Source organism: Malus domestica, chromosome 11 (assembly GCF_042453785.1).
Source record: "Malus domestica chromosome 11, GDT2T_hap1".
NCBI lineage: Eukaryota > Viridiplantae > Streptophyta > Magnoliopsida > Rosales > Rosaceae > Malus > Malus domestica.
This window is the reverse complement of record NC_091671.1, coordinates 31,274,682-31,292,967: the sequence shown is the minus strand read 5'-3', so window position 1 is coordinate 31,292,967 and position 18,286 is coordinate 31,274,682. Positions and strand designations below refer to the sequence as shown.

General features: G+C 37.9%; 2 protein-coding genes across 2 annotated transcripts; one reads left to right on the top strand and one right to left on the bottom strand.

The window, feature by feature from the left end:
* Nucleotides 1-690: 690 nt before the first annotated feature.
* LOC103413245 (early nodulin-like protein 9) lies at nucleotides 691-2,448 on the top strand. Its single transcript, XM_008351726.3, has 2 exons — nucleotides 691-944; nucleotides 1,772-2,448. Exons 1-2 carry the CDS (start codon nucleotides 749-751, stop codon nucleotides 2,218-2,220), a joined length of 645 nt encoding a protein of 214 aa, XP_008349948.2. The 5' UTR covers nucleotides 691-748; the 3' UTR covers nucleotides 2,221-2,448.
* Nucleotides 2,449-3,907: 1,459 nt separating this feature from the next.
* On the bottom strand, nucleotides 3,908-18,068 carry LOC103413260 (protein disulfide-isomerase 5-3-like). Its single transcript, XM_029088933.2, has 15 exons — nucleotides 17,702-18,068; nucleotides 16,307-16,397; nucleotides 15,828-15,922; nucleotides 14,562-14,619; nucleotides 14,226-14,407; nucleotides 14,051-14,108; nucleotides 13,331-13,371; nucleotides 13,029-13,103; nucleotides 6,943-6,999; nucleotides 6,010-6,076; nucleotides 5,729-5,875; nucleotides 4,978-5,199; nucleotides 4,397-4,549; nucleotides 4,220-4,297; nucleotides 3,908-4,147 (listed from the first exon to the last, which is right to left on the bottom strand). Exons 1-15 carry the CDS (start codon nucleotides 17,740-17,742, stop codon nucleotides 4,070-4,072), a joined length of 1,443 nt encoding a protein of 480 aa, XP_028944766.1. The 5' UTR covers nucleotides 17,743-18,068; the 3' UTR covers nucleotides 3,908-4,069.
* Between the last annotated feature and the right edge of the window lie 218 nt (nucleotides 18,069-18,286).

Here is an 18,286-nt window from a genome sequence, read left to right as displayed (position 1 = left end):
CTAGAGGAGAGACAGAGAGAGACAAATCACGTTCAATAATTAATTAGTCTAACCCAGAACACAAGCCATGAATATTCTTGATAATGTTTAAGCAAAGAATAAAGCCATAGGAAAAAAATAAAGTCCCAAAGAACAACCATTGAGAGTAATAATCTCACATAGGAAAAAAATAAAAATAAAATCTTGTATGTACTTATAAGTAATTGAGTTACTCTCTATATTGTTAATTAGTTTTATGGTTGGACCTTGACTTTTTCATGGTATGAGAGCAAGTTGTCTCATGTATGAAGGTCAACAAACAAGTTGTTCCATGTGTGAAGCCCAAATATGGTCACACGTACTCCACGTCACCTAATTTGTACTGTTTACATGCTAAGCTTCAATTCATCAGACTTGAGGGATATGTTAAGGGTATTAATCCCACATCTCAAGGAAAGAACAGACTTTACATTTACTTATAATAATTGAGTTGTTCTTCATATTACTAATTAGTTTTACGTGCAATTCATCATTCTTTAACAACCCCTTAACAATTGAAAGTGCACATATGCTTTGCATTGAGAGCTAAGAAACCTAAAAGATAAAAAAAGAATAAGAAAAAGTAGCAAAAGCTTCTCTGACAACAAAGCTGGTAGAAAGTATTCCATGCAACCCCTACAAAACCCCCCTCAGAACACCATTCATTCCATCCCATTTTTCTTCGTCTTCCAAAAACGACAGGGAAATACAAGCAATATTTGGTCCAACAATGGCCAACCAAATTCACAAAAATAATATTAATGCAGTTTTTGTTCTGGGGATTGTATGCGTGACGCTGTTGATACAGAAGAGTGGTGCAACTGACTTTGCAATTGGAGGCTCAAAGGGCTGGTGTATTCCTGATTCTTCTGTTCACTATAATCAATGGGCAGAAAGAAACAGGTTTCAAATCGGAGACTCCATTGGTAAGTATTTTATGCTCTATGTTTATTAATAAGATTCTACATATCCATCTCAGTTTTCAGCATCTGAATATACAAGCAAGTTTTAGGTAAAACCTATTTTATTTAAACACTTTGACTCCTATATATGCCACCCAGGATAACCTTCCTATTGTGTGTGTTAAAACTTAGTTTGATGCGTTAATACATTATTTTTCATTTCAAATTTGCCCATAAGGTTAAAAATGGTGAAGAACATGATTTTATAGTCCACCACTTATATATTAATTTTATTAAAGAATTATATTACTTTTCAAGGGACACTTATCATTGTTCATGTTTTTAAATTGATTACGATGATAAAAACCGAAGTTATGTGATTAAAATTAAATACAAAAGTAAATTTTGTTGATAAAAAAGAAAAGAAAAGAAAGATCTATTATGTGTTTATAAGTAATTGGCTACTTCTCATATTACCAATTGATTTTATGGCGAAAACGTCAACTTTCTTCAGTCTGATATATATTTTACATGGTTGGACAAGCCAACTGTAATTAAGATTGTTGATTTGATGGAATTATGTGTATGCATGTGATTTTAATTTATAGTGTCTCACGAGAACTTAACAGATCAAATAAAAGATCATTGTATTTTGGGGCTTGTAGCTCCAATGGTAGTAAATTACGTCCACCCCAAAAAAAGGGAGGTTCTGGTTCCCCTCCTCCCTTCCCTTCTTTGTAACAAAAACAACACACAATCAAAATTGTACAAAAATAAAAATAAAAGGTTTGTTACTCCCACGTAGCCATGCTTACCCTTGTTAATTTACTTGATGTGTATTTCAACTGCAGTGTTCCACTACCCTCCTGGCCAAGACTCAGTGCTTCTAGTAACCCAGGACGACTACACCAACTGCAACACGGATTCACCTACGGCTAAGAAATACACCGATGGCCACACTGTCTTCAAGTTCAACCAATCCGGGCCATTCTACTTCATCAGTGGGAACAAAGATAAATGTCAGAAAAATGAGAAGGTGGTAGTGATTGTCTTGGCAGAGAGAAGCAGAAATGCAAAACCCCCTTCATCTTCAAACTCAAAAGATATGATCCCATCTCCAGCTCCTTCTGATGAAGCGTCTCCACCTCCACCGCCGTCAGGGACTACTGAGATTAACCCTACTCCTGCTCCTGAAGGTGAAACACCTCCTCCACCTCCGAACGCGGCTTCTTCAGTTTTCATGAGTTTTATTGGGTCCGTCGGAGCATTTGCTGCATCCTCAACACTTTTACTACTCTAACTGGATTGGATTCCTTGAGTACAAAGTTTGTTTTCTTCTGAGAGTATCTTTTTATTACTCTCTGTCTTATTTTATGTTCTTTTTTCCTTAAAGCTCAGTGTACATGTTTGTACTGGTGCTTGATATTTGTTTGATTCTCATTTGTATGTGCTTGTGAGACTCCACAATAAAGGCCAATAATGTAGATGTATGCACAAATAAATAAATTGATTAATTTTACGTAGTGCATGTTAATGTATATGTGCCTTCCCGTGGGAAATGCAAGTATTATCTTTGGTTTCATGACTTGCGATTGTGGAAGCAATAAGATACGAGGTGTTCGACCATCCAAAGCCGTTAAATTTAGCTATTAATCCATATTCGATCCGTTACAGAATGTATTGTGAATTCATGAGTTTTTATCATTTACCGCTAAAGGTTAGCCCCTAATTTCACAATTTTTTGTTTTTATAAAAACTTTTAAATATAAGAAAAATCTCGACTGAATAGACCCAAAAACCCTCAAAACTAACAGCTAGTTATACCTACAAGCTAAATCCCTTTAAATGTTATGAATTGTTGTTTAGCGAGGGAGGAGAGGGACAAATCGTTTTACTGTATTATGAAACCTTTAAATCTTAAGGAAAACTAATGAAAATGACTTGAAAACTTTGAGTTTTAATGATAAAGACAAAATAAAGGGTAAAGTGAATAGTACCAGAATTGACTTTTTAGTGTAAAAATGTGGTTTTTCGTTAAAGTGAACAGTACCGGGTGTTTTTCGTTAAAGTTCCCTAAATCTTATGCTTTGCTGTAGTTCTGTGAAATTTTTATCATGGATTTTGTAGTTGTGTCTAAAACAAAAACTGAATGGTAAAGAAAAATATTTGGCTTCATAATATGTAGTATAGTCTAAAAAAAATTGAAAATCCTTACCTATGCGTGAAAAATAGCATGCTCTATTGAATTGTATGAGTGAATTTTTGCAAGGAGACTCATCACAGAAATCTAATGTTGTCATGTCGAAATTTTAATGGGTGAGAGTTTTAAACATGGAATTTTGATAAAAGTTAAAATTTATAAGTTGACATACATCACTTCCCTTTATTAGGATTCATAAATATAGAAATTAAAATTTTCATATGTAAAAGAAACTTTGAAATTGGGACTCCAATTCCCAAGTTTAAATTTCATGTAAATAGATGTCATCTCCAAATTTCTATGAGTAAGAGTTTAAAAATAAAAAAAATCAATATTCAAATTTCATTGTATTTTGAAGTTAATCAAAAAAGAAAATTCACAAATTCTAGATAATAATATTCCGTTATTTCTATTTCCGTCATTTTAAAATTCTTTAGTAATATTAAATTTCTTCATTCAAACATAGTGTTAATGAAATTACGAATCCAATCCAATTGGATAAGTAATTGAAACAAACAGTAAAAGTATTTACTTACTACATTCATCATCTAATGGTAAGATATTATATTCTCTCTTCGATTACATATTTGACCGTTAAATGATGAGTGTATCTCTTTGAATACATATTAACTATTAAATGGTGAATGCATTAAGTAAATGTATGTAGGAGTATAATGGGTGCTTGCACTATCCCTCGTTGACATATCCCATAACAATTAGTACAAAGTCATCTAACTAATAATCGCATGAGTTGTGAAGTATAGAATGTTTGTAAAATCGCTTCGTGTTTCGAAAACTTGAACCGAAAAATCGGCACTGGTAATGCTTCATTCCACTTTCTTCTTTCTAAGAGGAGCATGTTGTCATCGTTAACAAAACAATCCTCACTAAATCAGATGTAGCAAATAAATAATTCTTCTTGTACACTACCCAACACTTGGCCTATCTATCAGAAGTTTTTGCCGAGTTCAACCTTCCTCATCATTCTAATAGTATTGTGCAGAATTGAGTCCATTATTCCCGCTACCTGCAGACCCAAACGAAAGAAATAATTAGTAAGCACTCTTGAGAAACAACTACAAAAAACAAAGATACTAACCGTGAAAACGCCTCCGATAATAGCGCACACATTCGTGATAAAATGTGAAAAGGATTTCGGGTTTTCTGTTATTAAAACCTGGTTATAGAAGACAAAGAAAGAGAAAATGTGAGAGAAGCAACGAGAGTACAAACTAAAAGACATTTACGTTATTGTTGTTTTTAACGAAAATTAAACCTGCATGGGGGAGAGCTCGAAATGGAACTTCGCAACTGGTATTTGGAGACTCTGCGCCAAGCTGCTGTGGGCCGTGTACTCATATTCCTCAATTAATTTATGAGATCTCCCAGTTATGACTTCCGATTTAACTATTTGAAGGTAATGCTCTATCTGCACATACAATTACCAGATATTGCAATTATAATGAGCTTAAGCATTTGCTACTCTTTACCAGCCCAATAGACTTCATTAATGAATCTACTTGTAAGTCCACAAATATATGGTAAAACGAATAAAGATGGACTATCACCAACAACGAACAGGAATAAACACTATTTAGTACCCGAAGAAGATTACCCAAAAAAGGAATTAAAACAGTTAGTATCCACTAAGAAGGAGATGTTTATGGACCGTGGAAGCATCTTTAGGGAGGTAAGAATATCCATACAACTACTAAAATGCGTAAAACTCAATCACATGCAGCTATACATTACCAATACACTTGCACACACAGTGGCATGTTAATGGACAAGTGCAGAACAATAGAGAAACAAACAGAAGAAAAAGATAGGAAGAGTCATGCATAGAGACAAACTTACTGTAACATTAGCACCTAATTCATGGTGATTTATGAAAGACCGACCATTCAACCTATCATGGCTCACACCAAGATAAGGTACCAATCGCTTGACATCACTCATCACCTTAGGAGCAATCATCCTACCGAATGAAAAATGTGAAATGACGTGAGACATGTTCATTTGAGAAGCATCGAAGGAATGAGCTCCCGAATGAGCGGAAATGACAAGGTTTCCCGGAACCTGCACAGCACAGGACAAATCATACCTATTTCCAACTGAATAACAGCTAAGAGTTTTACTGTAAGGTCAATTGAAAGGACAAAGAAGGCCAGAATTCTGTCAATGATAAATTGCATTTTACTGGTACAATATTCTCTTCTGTTAATTCATGTTAACCACCAAGTACAAGAAATTTAAAAATTTGAGGAGGTAAACCATAGCTTAGTTGCTAAGGTGGCAAATTTTTTATTTTTTTTCATGAAGAAGCCAAGGTCAGCCGCTGCTGTCATGACTGCACATGTGATTCTCAAGTGTGATGGAGACTCGTGTGTGCAGCTCTGCTAACCAAATTGAGCAGTCACAGCTGCCCTTGGCATTTCTCTTTATTCTTACCGATTTCAAGCATGTGAAACACCTGAAGGCATGCTCAGACAAAGAAAAAAAGGAAATGAGTTGTTCAATCCCTCTTTCATCGGTATAATCACTGTCCTGCAATTAGGTCTTACATGCCCAATGGTTCTATTAATTTCAATTTCAACTAGAAGATCACCTTCTTTACACGCACATATCCTTCAATTCTACACCCTCCTGTCAATGGTGCTGGTCTTTTTGCATTCTCACCCCCGTTGTTAGATTTACCCTCCAAAGCGAGTTTTTCAGACTCCACAGGGATAGGTGCAACCAAAGTTTCCATTGTCTGCAAGGATAGAAGCTTCATATTAGATTTACAATTTCATTGGGCCACTGAATATCAAGAAGCACCAACAAGTTCAAAGTCAAAGTTAAACATGGGATACAGTGACACTAATTAAAACTTATGAATGCTTGTACCTTAACAAGGCTATCTGTATCTCGATCACCATAATAAGATTCATGCTCATGGTGTCCATGGTCATCCCTGTGAAAGAATGCCACATAAAGAGGTTGCTTACTTTAAGCTTTAAGCTTCATATGTACAAGACAGGCATGGCCGAGGGAGCAAAATTTGAGAATCAAATGTATATATCAAAATGGGTCAATTAAAGAAAATAAACTGAAACATTAGCATTTCTAAAACCCAGGACATACACTTGAGAATGGAGAAACACCCCTGGGGGAAAGGGCAAGAGAGGGAAGACAAGAGAGAGAATTGTCTTTTCGATACTATTACCATCTTAGAAAGATCATAGAATGAATAAACTATGCATGCAGCTCCACAACTGAAGGACCAGAAAAACATAGATACAACTTAATTGGCTGCCCAAAGATTGCATTTAGATAGATGACTTGAAATTGAGGATTTCGATTTGCATTTTTATTATAAATTGTATGAGATATTAGGCATAGTAAAATTCTTTGCAAATTGAAGTACATGTACATGACAATATAAGATCAGTTAAATATTCAAGAACAAAACGTTATTTCAAATTAACTCCCTAATGTACTTGACCAAAATTTTCTTTCAGTATATCAAAACTATACTTTATCCCTTCTTTTGACATTTCACACTCAATATATCACAAAGTCAAATTCAAATCTTGCATATAAATCCACATGTTGAAATGGAGCCTTAGAGCACGTAAAAAACTGCTCTCCAAATAGATACAGATAAATACGCATACGAGTAAGATGAAGATAGAACAGACAAAAATAAAAAACGATAATTTAAATGCGATTTAAAACGTAATGTTAAGACTCCAAAGTTGAAATCATTTCGATAATAAATAAATGAGTAGAAATCAGTTTGAAAAGAAAATAAACTTTGCGAAATTTTGTAGCATTTACCTCACATCACTTCCTTTACGAAAAATACGAATTGATGGATATCCTTGAATGTGATTCCTGAACATTATGAGGAAGCATAGTTAATAATGGCAAAAACAGGAAGACAGTGGTACATGAAGCACATTTGAGAGGTAGGTAAAGAAGAGAACAACATATCTGGAGATGTAAAGCAATGATGTATAACTAGTTAAGATGGCACATAAAAGCTTAAGTTGGTGGATATGAAAATAGTTCAAATGTTGATTCAATTCTGGGATACTAAGAGTGATGGCTTAACTAGGGTGACATACAAGAATACCACGTGAAAATGCATAAGATAGAGACAGACTAAAACATGAGCTCATCCATGTTCCCACCCTGAGGTTAACAGTTCTCTTTTCAACCAGAAAGTCAAAATATACTGATCTGCCAGAAAAATGCTACATTGGTAAGAATACTACCACTACTACAACAACACCAACAACAACAACAACAACCAAGCCTTATCCCACTAAGTGGGTTCGGCTGTAGGAATCCTAGAATGCCACTGTACTCGGCTTTGTGCCATGTCTTCCGTCAGCTCCAAGTACTCCATATCTTTTCTTAAAGTCTCTTTCCAAGTCTTCCTAGGTCTAATTGGTAAGAATGCTACGCTAGAAATAAAATCTAGAGCTCTATAATTGGCATTTCAAGAAACTAAATCCTAGTATTGTTATTTTGAAAACCACCCTAGTTAGGCCCCGGTAGGTAGCTTATAGTACTTGTTTCAAAATCTTCTTCAACGACAAATAGGTTCCTCTTCCACTTTTTAAGTCTTGACCACATTTTCAAGCAAGAATAAAAACAACCCTGATCATTACAAGTTAAATTTATTGTGTAATATATTTCTTAATAGTGAAGGCTTTGGTGTATTTAACACAATACGTTGAAATGAAGGAAAGCTTATTTATTGATATCCCCGATAAGCTACAAATATGTACATATACATGAGTCAAAATAAACACACAAGAGGGAGCCTTCACAAAGGTTGCTTAGGAGAAGTCTCAGCAGTCGGTAGAGCCCCAGAAAGAGAAGGCACCGGAGGGGGATCATTTGGAGCCTCAGTACTGGACAGAACCCTAGAAGGAGGAGGCATCAGAGGTTGATCATTTGGAGCTTCATTACGCGGTACAGCCCCAGAAGACGAAGGCAATAAATGCCTTTGGAACAAACCCACAAATCTCTGATGATCAAGTAAAACCTGACCATCAGTTTCCTTCATCTGGTCAAGCTTCCTCTTCATGTTTGTAGCATAGTCATGTGCGAGCCGGTGCAACTGTTTATTCTCATGCTTGAGCCCTCTAATCTCCTGTTTGAGACTCATCACTTCAGCCGCCAATGATTCAACTTGGCGGGTTCGAGCAAATAGGCGTTGTGCCATATTAGACACAGAACCTGCACACTGAACACTGAGAGCCAGCGAATCCTTAACAGCTAACTCATCAGACCGTTTGGAAAGTAGTCTGTTATCTTTGGGAGTGAGAAGGTTCCTGGCCACCACCGCAGCGGTCATATCATTCTTCATCACGGAATCCCCAACGGTAAGAGGACCAGTTGGGGAGACAAAGGATGGGCGCCATATGTTGTCTGGAGAAGGCGGGGCTGCCTCTTCAACAAGGTTCAAGTCAAAACGACGGTCGGAAGGGCCAGACATTTTCAAAGGTGTTGAAGAGAGAAGAGGTCGGACAAATCAAGATCTTAGAAGTGCAAGAATGAAGCTTCTACTGGTGGAGATTCAAGTGTGCTTTGGAACTTAATGCCAGCCCCTATAAAAATCTGCACTCGACGGAGCTTCAGAAATCAAAGAGGCGCCTGCTCAGAAATCGAAGAGGCGTTTGCTTTCTCAAAAGCTGGGCTGCTTAGAGATCACGAGGGTTGATCTCAGAAATCAAAGAGCCGTTTGCTTTCTCAAAAGTTGGGCTGCTCAAAGACCACGAAGGCCGATCTCAGAAATCGAAGAGGCGCTCGCTTTCTCAAAAGCTGGGCTCCCTAGAGACCACGAGGGCCGATCTCAGAAATCGAAGAGGCACCTACTTTTCCAGCCTTGTCAGCACCTGTCACACGCACACTCAGCTTTGCGGAAATTATGGGCATTCTGTCAAAGACTTCTGGGGAAGTAGAAAACACATGAATCTTACTGTTCAATCACCCACTTCCCACACGCAACAATAGCTCATGGGTACCACAGATAACTTTGCCAAAGTTCTCTGCCAAAGTTGAGCACGTGAAGCTTGCAGCTCCCACTACATCGCTCTGACCAAGAAGGGTAAAAGAATAGCAAAGAAACAGCACTAACAAAGTTTAGACCCATAAATTTTGAAGGTCTAGCTACCATATTATTACCCACAAGGGTAAAGGAACAGTACCACTGCTGGATAATTGGAAAGTCCATGTATGTCAACCTCTGTGCTTCGTGGCAAGGTAGACTAGCAAACATGCCCAACCTTTACTCACATTCGAGAAAACACTCCCAATAAGATTGCTTGCTCCAAAATCGAAGAGGCACCGTCCTCCGAATCTAAAGAGCCAGACTCCCAACATGACTACTTTCTTAAAAATCGAAGAGAGGGTAAAGGAACAGTACCATTGCTGGATAATTGGAAAGTCCCTGTGTGTCAACCTCTGTGCTTCGTGGCAAGGTAGACTAGCAAACATGCCCAACCTTTACTCACATTCGAGAAAACACTCCCAACAAGATTGCTTGCTCCAAAATCGAAGAGGCACCGCCCTCCGAATCTCGAGAGCCACTCTCCCAACATGATTACTTTCTCAAAAATCGAAGAGACACTGCTCCCCGAATCTCGAGAGCCAGACCCCCAGCATGATTGCTTTCTCAAAAATCGGTGAGGCACCGTTCTCCGAATCAATCGAAGAGGCGCTCGCTTTCTCAAAAGCTGGGCTGCTCAGAGACCACGAGGGCCGATCTCAGAAATCAAAGAGGCACCTACTTTTCTAGCCTTGTCAGCACCTGTCACACGCACACTCAGCTTTGCGGAAATTATGGGCATTCTGTCGAAGACTTCTGGTGAAGTAGAAAGCACATGAATCTTACTGTTCAATCACCCACTTCCCACACGCAACAATAACTCATGGGTACCACATATCACTTTGCCAAAGTTCTCTGCCAAAGTTGAGCACGTGAAGCTTGCAGCTCCCACTACATTGCTCTGACCAAGAAAGGTAAAAGAATAGCAAAGAAACAGCACTAACAAAGTTTAGACACATAAATTTTGAAGGTCTAGCTACCATATTATTACCCACAAGGGTAAAGGAACAGTACCACTGCTGGATAATTGGAAAGTCCCTGTGTGTCAACCTCTGTGCTTCGTGGCAAGGTAGACTAGCAAACATGCCCAACCTTTACTCACATTCGAGAAAACAGTCCCAACAAGATTGCTTGCTCCAAAATCGAAGAGGCACCGTCCTCCGAATCTCGAGAGCCAGACTCCCAACATGACTACTTTCTCAAAATCGAAGAGAGGGTAAAGGAACAGTACCATTGCTGGATAATTGGAAAGTCCCTATGTGTCAACCTTTGTGCTTCGTGGCAAGGTAGACTAGCAAACATGTCCAACCTTTACTCACATTCGAGACAACACTCCCAACAAGATTGCTTGCTCCAAAATCGAAGAGGCACCGCCCTCCGAATCTCGAGAGCCAGACTCCCAACATGATTACTTCCTCAAAAATCGAAGAGACACTGCTCTCCGAATCTCGAGAGTCAGACCCCCAACATGATTGCTCTCTCAAAAATCGAAGAGGCATCGTTCTCCGAATCTCGAGAGCCAGATACCACAGACCACTTTTTCAAAGTGCTCTGACAGAGTTAAAACATGTGAAACTGGCAGCTCCCACTACCGTGCTATGACCAAGCAGGGTAAAGGAATAGCATTACTACTTGTTGTTAGGGAGACTCCTATATATGTCGACCTCCATCCCCAACGGACAGGCAGACCTGCAAAAATGCTCAACCCTTCATCATATCTGAGAGGGCACTCCCAACAAAGCCTTTCGAAATATTCAGCTTTCTTTCCCCCCGATAATACCTCTGCAAACAAGCTATACTAGAGCAAGAATATCTCATATCATCAGGGTTAAAAGCAAGAGTATCCCATATCATGCTTTTTCCCTGTTTTTTCTTTTGGCCTTGTTTTTACCTGCAAGACAAGGAGAAAGAGAGCAATCAGTCAGCACTTGGAATCAAGCTTCCAGCCAGGAACTGACTGCCTGGAACCCCTTACCTGATTACTTACCTGGCATTGCTCTCGAGTACTCATCTTCAACATCTTATGTTTCCAGGGAAGATTCCGCATCTGCTTGAGGAACAGATAGGGCAAGTGCGAAGGATACAAGGAAGCATGTGGAGACAAGCGTAACAGCACACGTGCCGATACATCCATTACTCTGTCAAAAGCAAAAGTATCCCATATCAGCAGGGTGGAACGTACTCTAGATTTGATGGACTTGTTTTGACCCTCAAATTCTTCAGTCGGCCTTATACTCTGGAGGAAACCAGAAAACCCTCCAGCTCAGTTCAAGAATAAGCCTGTAGAAAGTTACTTCTTCAAAAGCAAAAGTATCTCATATCATCTCTTCTCATTTTTCTTCTCTTTATCCTTCATGCTGCTGCAAGATGGGGAGAAGGTGAACAATCAGTCGGAGCTCTGATTGCTTACCTTGTCTGTCACCTCTTTCAGCAGACCCCCTAGCTCGGCGACTTGGGGGACTCCTACTACATGGTTTGTATCGCGCTTGACCAAGCCTGAAACTACAAGTAAGCTTCAAGTGAAATTGATACATTACCTTGTGCATCTCCACCAGTTAAAGATACCACCCCTGGATGGAGGAAGAGTACTTCCAGAGAAGATGCCACATCTACCTATGAGACAGATAAGGCAAGTCAAGACGACACCACACTCCGATACTTAGAAGTTTCGTGATTACGAGATCATTCTCCCACAATATTTCCTAATGTCATTTGTACTAAATCATTCACTCATACTCACTAAAGGAGAGCTTGAACCTATGTACTTGTGTAAACCCTTCACAATTAATGAGAACTCTTCTATTCCGTGGACGTAGCCAATCTGGGTGAACCACGTACATCTTGTGTTTGCTTTCCTATCTCTATCCATTTATATACTTATCCACACTAATGACCGGAGCAATCTAGCGAAGATCACAAAAAGCGACCGTTTTCGTTACCTATGATCTATCTTGCAAGAGAACGGAGAATTAGATGGAGATCTCAACCATAGAATACGAGCTGGATGGAAAGAGTGCATCCGGCGTGTTGTGTGACCGTCGTAGGCCACTGAAGCTCAAGGGAAAATTTTATAGGACGGCAATAAGGCCAGCGATGTTGTATGGCAGAGAATGTTGGGTGGTGAAGCATCAACACGTACACAAAATGGGTGTAGCGGAGATGAGGATGCTTCGTGGGATGTGTGGGCACACGAGAAAGGATAAGATTGGGAATGAGGATATCCGAGGTACAGTAGGAGTAGCCGAAATTGTAGGAAAGATGAGAGAAAATCGGCTCTGGTGATTTGGACATGTGCAAAGAAGGCCGACTGACGCTCCGGTTCGAAGATGTGACTACGGGACAGAGGTTCAGGGCCGAAGGGGTAGAGGAAGACCTAGGAAAACTTTGGAAGAGACTCTAAGAAAAGACTTAGAGTACTTGGATCTAACGGAGGACATGACACAAAACCGAGCGCAATGGCGTTCTAGGATTCATATAGCCGACCCCACTTAGTGGGAAAAGGCTTTGTTGTTGTTGTTGTTGTTGAACAAAATCTGCTATTTAGTATTTACAAATCTACAGTTGCAGCGCATTAAGTGGAGTTTGGCCTTTCAGTTTTCTTGTCCGCTGTAAGTCAGCTATTAAAATATAGAATGTATAAATCTCTTTTTCAATAAGAGAAATTGCAAATATACATATAGATTGTTTTTATACAATTAATAAAAACTGAAAATGCATATGGCCACAATGAAAAGTAACATAAAACAAATTGTATTCCATAGAAAATCAAGTGGAAAGTAGGACTAAGCAATTTAAAACATACCTCCTACACAAGTCACCTTCTTCAGTACAATCCACCTTCGCCATAAGTATACGGCCATCTATTTCTGGATCATACCTGTTAACCAAGGAAGCATGAGAGAAAGTGGGATAAGAATTGTAAACTTCATATTCTGGACTGCACCATTAGAAAGGGGAAATGTTATTAACACTCTAAAACAGCCCTTCAGCACTCTTCCTGAGTGTAGAACATAAGGAATGAGTGCAGGATGACTAGTGCCAATTACAACTCCCTCAGAAAAATCATATTATGTGGAAGAAAAGCAGACTTTCAGAGTGAAGCACCTCTCTCTTATTATTTTGGCGGCCTTCTCCCATGAAGGTTTCTGAAAAGGAAAGTGATAACATGAAGCAAGAAGTAATAAAAGAGGAAGATAAAAATGCAGCAAGAAAGATACGCTTTTGGATGGATTCAACTAAATAGTTCAATTACGTCAACCAAACAATAAATTAATGCACACAAAGTATCTTCCGATTATACAACAGTTCCATCAAAAATGAAGAAAGAACAACATTAATTGACCCAAGGATCTTGTGACTTGTCATAAGATAATGCATATTCACAAGCACATACATGATCAAGGGTATGAAATGAGGGGAAACAATCGAAGTAGTAAATGATAGTTAAACAACTCCAAAACCCAAGAGCAATGCATGTAAGAAGTCAGATACAACAAATACATATATTACAACCTTTTAGATTTCTTTCACTCAGCAAAACTAAAAGATATAAGTTGAAGAAATCCTCAGCTAGTAATGTTCTCAATGAAAACTGCATTACAAGAAGTTTTCCCATGATTGAATGATCGCATTATTGGCATACATGAATTACACTTTAGTTTCTGGCCAAAATATGAGATTCTAAATTCTTTGAAATCATGCCAAAACCATAGAATATGCATATGCAAACGCAAGTATAAAACAAGAATTGTAGAAATTGATTGATTAAGAAAGCTAAAAATTTCATGAAAAGAGATTTGAGAAGTGTGAAGCCATTTTATTTACCAGGCGATTGCTCCAGTAGCACCACGGAGCATAAAAATTAACCACCAAAATTGGGTGCCTGCAAAAGAATTGTTTAATACAAAATTAGGAAAGGTTATCAATTTGCAACATAAAAGTGTTCCACATCAGCAGCATTAAATATCAAAGGTATGGAACTAAAAGGTGGCCCACTTACTGGTGAGTAAACTTTTCAAAATTCTGAGCAGTTAGAGAAATAGAGCCATCACCAGAAAACTCATCTCCATCCCCATGCTTAATATTATGTAAAGCCGGTCCTGAGTGGAACTCAGTGCCAGTTGGTCTTAAATCTGTCCCTATGGAGAACTTGCGAATTGTTTTCGTAATATTCAATCTGTTCTGAGAATGAGAGAGAACGGATTCAAGATAGATGGATACCACATAAAGAATATAAAAATTACTAACAAAGGATCATTAGCATTAGGGATGAAAATCAGGACCAGAGTAAATAATATTGAAGAAAAAAAAAAACCTAAATGAGAGAGAAACTTACTGTTCCCAACACGTCACTCACGTCAAGAGATGCAAATTCACATGAAAGTGCAGGAAAACTACATGAAAAAGGAGTTAACATTATGCAGGCGGCCAAGGAAATGAGAGAGGCAGGGGGTGAAGGAAGGTTATATAAATCGATACTACATAAATAACACTGTTCTAAAAATCCTCGCCTAGCACCGCCTAGGCGGGGGCCTAGGCTCTAGGCAGCTAGCCACCGCCCCGATTAATGCCTTGGCATTTGAAAACTAAGAAAGGGCGCCTAGACCTGCTAAGGCGCCCGCCTAGCCCGCCCAGACCTGCCTAGGTCGCAACACACTTTGACATAAAATAGTTAACTTTCATTTTGCATTTTATTTTTTGCAATAAATTGTAAGAGACTTGTTGAATATTTAAATGAACACACATTATATGCTTTTTCTCCATGTTTTCATTATGTTTGAATACTTCATAATGTATATGTCATACTATTTGTAGTTTATGATAATATTACATATATTTTGAGTATAAGCACACTTATTTACATGAAATATAATAAATTTACTTAAATCCGCCTAGTTCGCCTAGGCCCTGTCTAGTTGCCTAGGCACTAGGCCCCAGTCTGCCGCCCGACTAGTGCCTAGTGTCTTTTAGAACCTTGATAAATAATAATCGAAAGTGATAGCCAAGAGTTTTCTTTGAGTGTAGTTTGCATTAGAAAGGCGAATCACCAAATTTTCCAGGACCAGGAGTAAGAGAGGGAGCACCCTCATAACCTAATGCTCACACAATATAATTGCCTCTTTCGGGCTGATTAAAGCATTTCCTACAAATTCCCATGTAGTGCACCTTAGAATCATTTGGACCTAATTTAATTAAATGCACATGGAGCCATGAACCTAATAAGTCATCATTTTGTCACCACATCAAAAGTCCTACCACTCTCAACCATGATATTTATGCCATTCTTAATATAAATAGTAATAACGATTGATTAAATAGGGCTTGGCAATATCACATTGACCTAGTATCTGTAATTCCTAACCACATGTTGTTATATGGGATCTGGTTGTGTACCACCACTAAGTGAAGATAATGTAAAAAATCAAAATGATGGTTAAGAAGAATATCCTTGAATAAAATTCCAATTACACGAAGGATAGTTTTTCAGTGACATTCTAAAATCAATAAAGCTACAACTGGATCAGTATAAAATTTAACTCCATGCAATTACATAATAACTTCATAAACATAAAAAACACCAATGCAAGCTATGAATGTTTACCTGATATTAAATTCAATGCGTAAGAAATCCCCATCAGAACTCTTGTCGACAATAACAGATGTAGAGGTGCTGACGGTTAAATAATTATTCAGTTCCTGTAAAATGAACATCATAAGTCCCATCAGGATGTAAAGAAATGCCATTATTACTGAATTTAGTAATAAAATGCTGAAACAGATTACTTAAAAAAGGAAAAAGGAAACAGCAAAAAAAAGAAGGTAAATACAAATACAATAAAGTGTATTAACTACAAGCACATCTCAACAAGAAGTAATTACGAATAAAAACCACGGATGGAAAGGAAAACAAAACTACTGGAAATTCTTATAGATATTATAAAAATAAAAAAAGGTTAAACGTACATAAAGAACCAAAACAAGCATCAATTGAGAAAAAAGAATCATTACTCAATGTCCATTTGTCGAATTTGAATATTTTGAACACATAAGTAACGAACTATAGAAATATGAGCTGCTTACCATTCCAAATAAAAACATCATGGCAAGAGCTGCTACAATAGATAGTCCTGCACCCGATAATGATGCTTCTGTCAAATCTCTAGGAATTTTCCTGTACACAGGAAAAGCATTGTAGCATAAATACATATCAGGACAACCCCTGTAGGTTAATTTATTGCCCACTAAATTATAACACAGGTTTATTTGTTTATATACAGGAAAATTTAACAAACACCAACTGGACTATTAGGGTGTGCGCAAGTACCACCCAGATTGCAAATTCACCACCAGACTCATGGTTTACTGTGAATGTACCACCTCTATTAATTTTTGCAAAACTTTTAGTCAAAATGTATCATTTGCAACACATGTGAGCCATTTACATGTGTATTTTTGCCACTTACAGACCTCTAGAAGACTTACAGTAACAATTCAGTAGAATAAAGCTCGTGTGACATATCTTCTGCTTCCCAGAAGACAAGCTGTAGTCAACAAAATTCTTACCCCAAAATACGTATGAAAAAGTGCTCATGTGCTCATACTAGATGAGATTTAATGGATTTTTCTAACAGTAATTGACGGATGTGATACATCCACACTAAAAGCGGAGTGCAGGTAGTAAATTGGCAAGATTTTATTGTTCGGGCGGTATTTTACGCACACCCCTAATAGTCCAGGTGGTGTTTGTTAAACTTTCTCTTCCTTCTTCGATTCGCAGGGAAAGCTTGCAAAGAGATGCAAAGAGATGCAATGTGACATTTTTGCATATAATTTTAGCTCCTTAGATGTGTGCCATAAACATCAGACACCAAGCAGCTAAAACCCTTGAATCATTTGCTATGAATGCTTCCACTCAACACCTCCAAATAATCTAGTAATGCCTCCTTACTCTCAGGTAGTGGTGATAAAATGAATCTTTCAATGGCCTGGACGTATCTATCGCATAACTAATTCATCGTTTCTATGGATGCCAAATTCGTTGCTTCGTCGGCCAAAAAACAAAAAATAAAAATAAAACCAATTTCAAGCAAACGAAGGCCTCATTCCAAAGTTCATGGATAATACCAATTACATTAATTTCCAATGTTCATTCAATCAATCAAACACTACTTCATTTCCTCCCAACAAAGAAGAATTACTCAATGCAAATACTAATTTTAAGCAACCAAAGTATTCAAATCACCAATCCTTTCCATTAATACTAATTTAAATTCTTAATACTAATTATAACCACTCCAATTCATTGATAAATCCAAACCATTCATTCACTTATCCATCACAATCCACAATCCACATGCACCAAAAAGAAATTACGCAAAATCGAACTGAATTTTCCACGAACAGATTCAAATTACACATACACACACAGAGCTGATGAACGGTGAAAGTGAGTGAAGGAAATGCGAGAGATCTGACCTATAAAAATCGACAGACTTGATCTTGCCGGAGGAAATCATGGCTGAGATGAACGGACTGGATTTGATTCCGGAGCAACGGAGAGCTCTAATCCCAATTTCCTGAGCAAAATCACAGAGAGAATGAAATGGGAGAGAGAGCTGCTGCCTTCGCCTCTCGCCTTTGCTCTCTCTTTTTGTTTTTGTTTTTTTGTTTTTTTGCTCCGATTAGTGATCACGCGTGCGACGGTGCACCGTACTTACTATCACTGTCGCCTGTGGGACCAGATCTACTGCCGCTTATACTCGGATTCTCGATTCATCAAGCCTTTAGCTTTGACGTACGATGAGAATTAATATTTCTCTTTCTTATTTGATTACCTTATCTTGCTTATTAGGTAAGAATAAGACGTTTTTAGTAGTCGACCTTTAATATTTTTATCTTCGATAAATTGAGGATTCTTTTAGGGTAAATTACATAGTAGTCCTTCAGGTTTGAGGCTATTGCAATATTATACAACATTTTTAAAATTTTTCACTTTCATACCTCAAGTGCTATTTTATTTCAATTTCATACAACCGTTACATTTTACATCCATGGATCTGT

Excerpts from the sequence above, each read along its gene's own strand:
- LOC103413245 (XM_008351726.3), top strand. The coding sequence starts at position 749 with ATGGCCAACCAAATTCACAAAAATAATATTAATGCAGTTTTTGTTCTG. Across the intron at positions 945-1,771 it reads TCAAATCGGAGACTCCATTG|TGTTCCACTACCCTCCTGGC; the intron begins GTAAGTATTTTA and ends TTTCAACTGCAG.
- LOC103413260 (XM_029088933.2), bottom strand. The coding sequence starts at position 17,742 with ATGATTTCCTCCGGCAAGATCAAGTCTGTCGATTTTTATAG. Across the intron at positions 13,104-13,330 it reads GCCAAAATAATAAGAGAGAG|GTATGATCCAGAAATAGATG; the intron begins GTGCTTCACTCT and ends CTTGGTTAACAG. Across the intron at positions 6,077-6,942 it reads CGTAAAGGAAGTGATGTGAG|GGATGACCATGGACACCATG; the intron begins GTAAATGCTACA and ends ATTCTTTCACAG.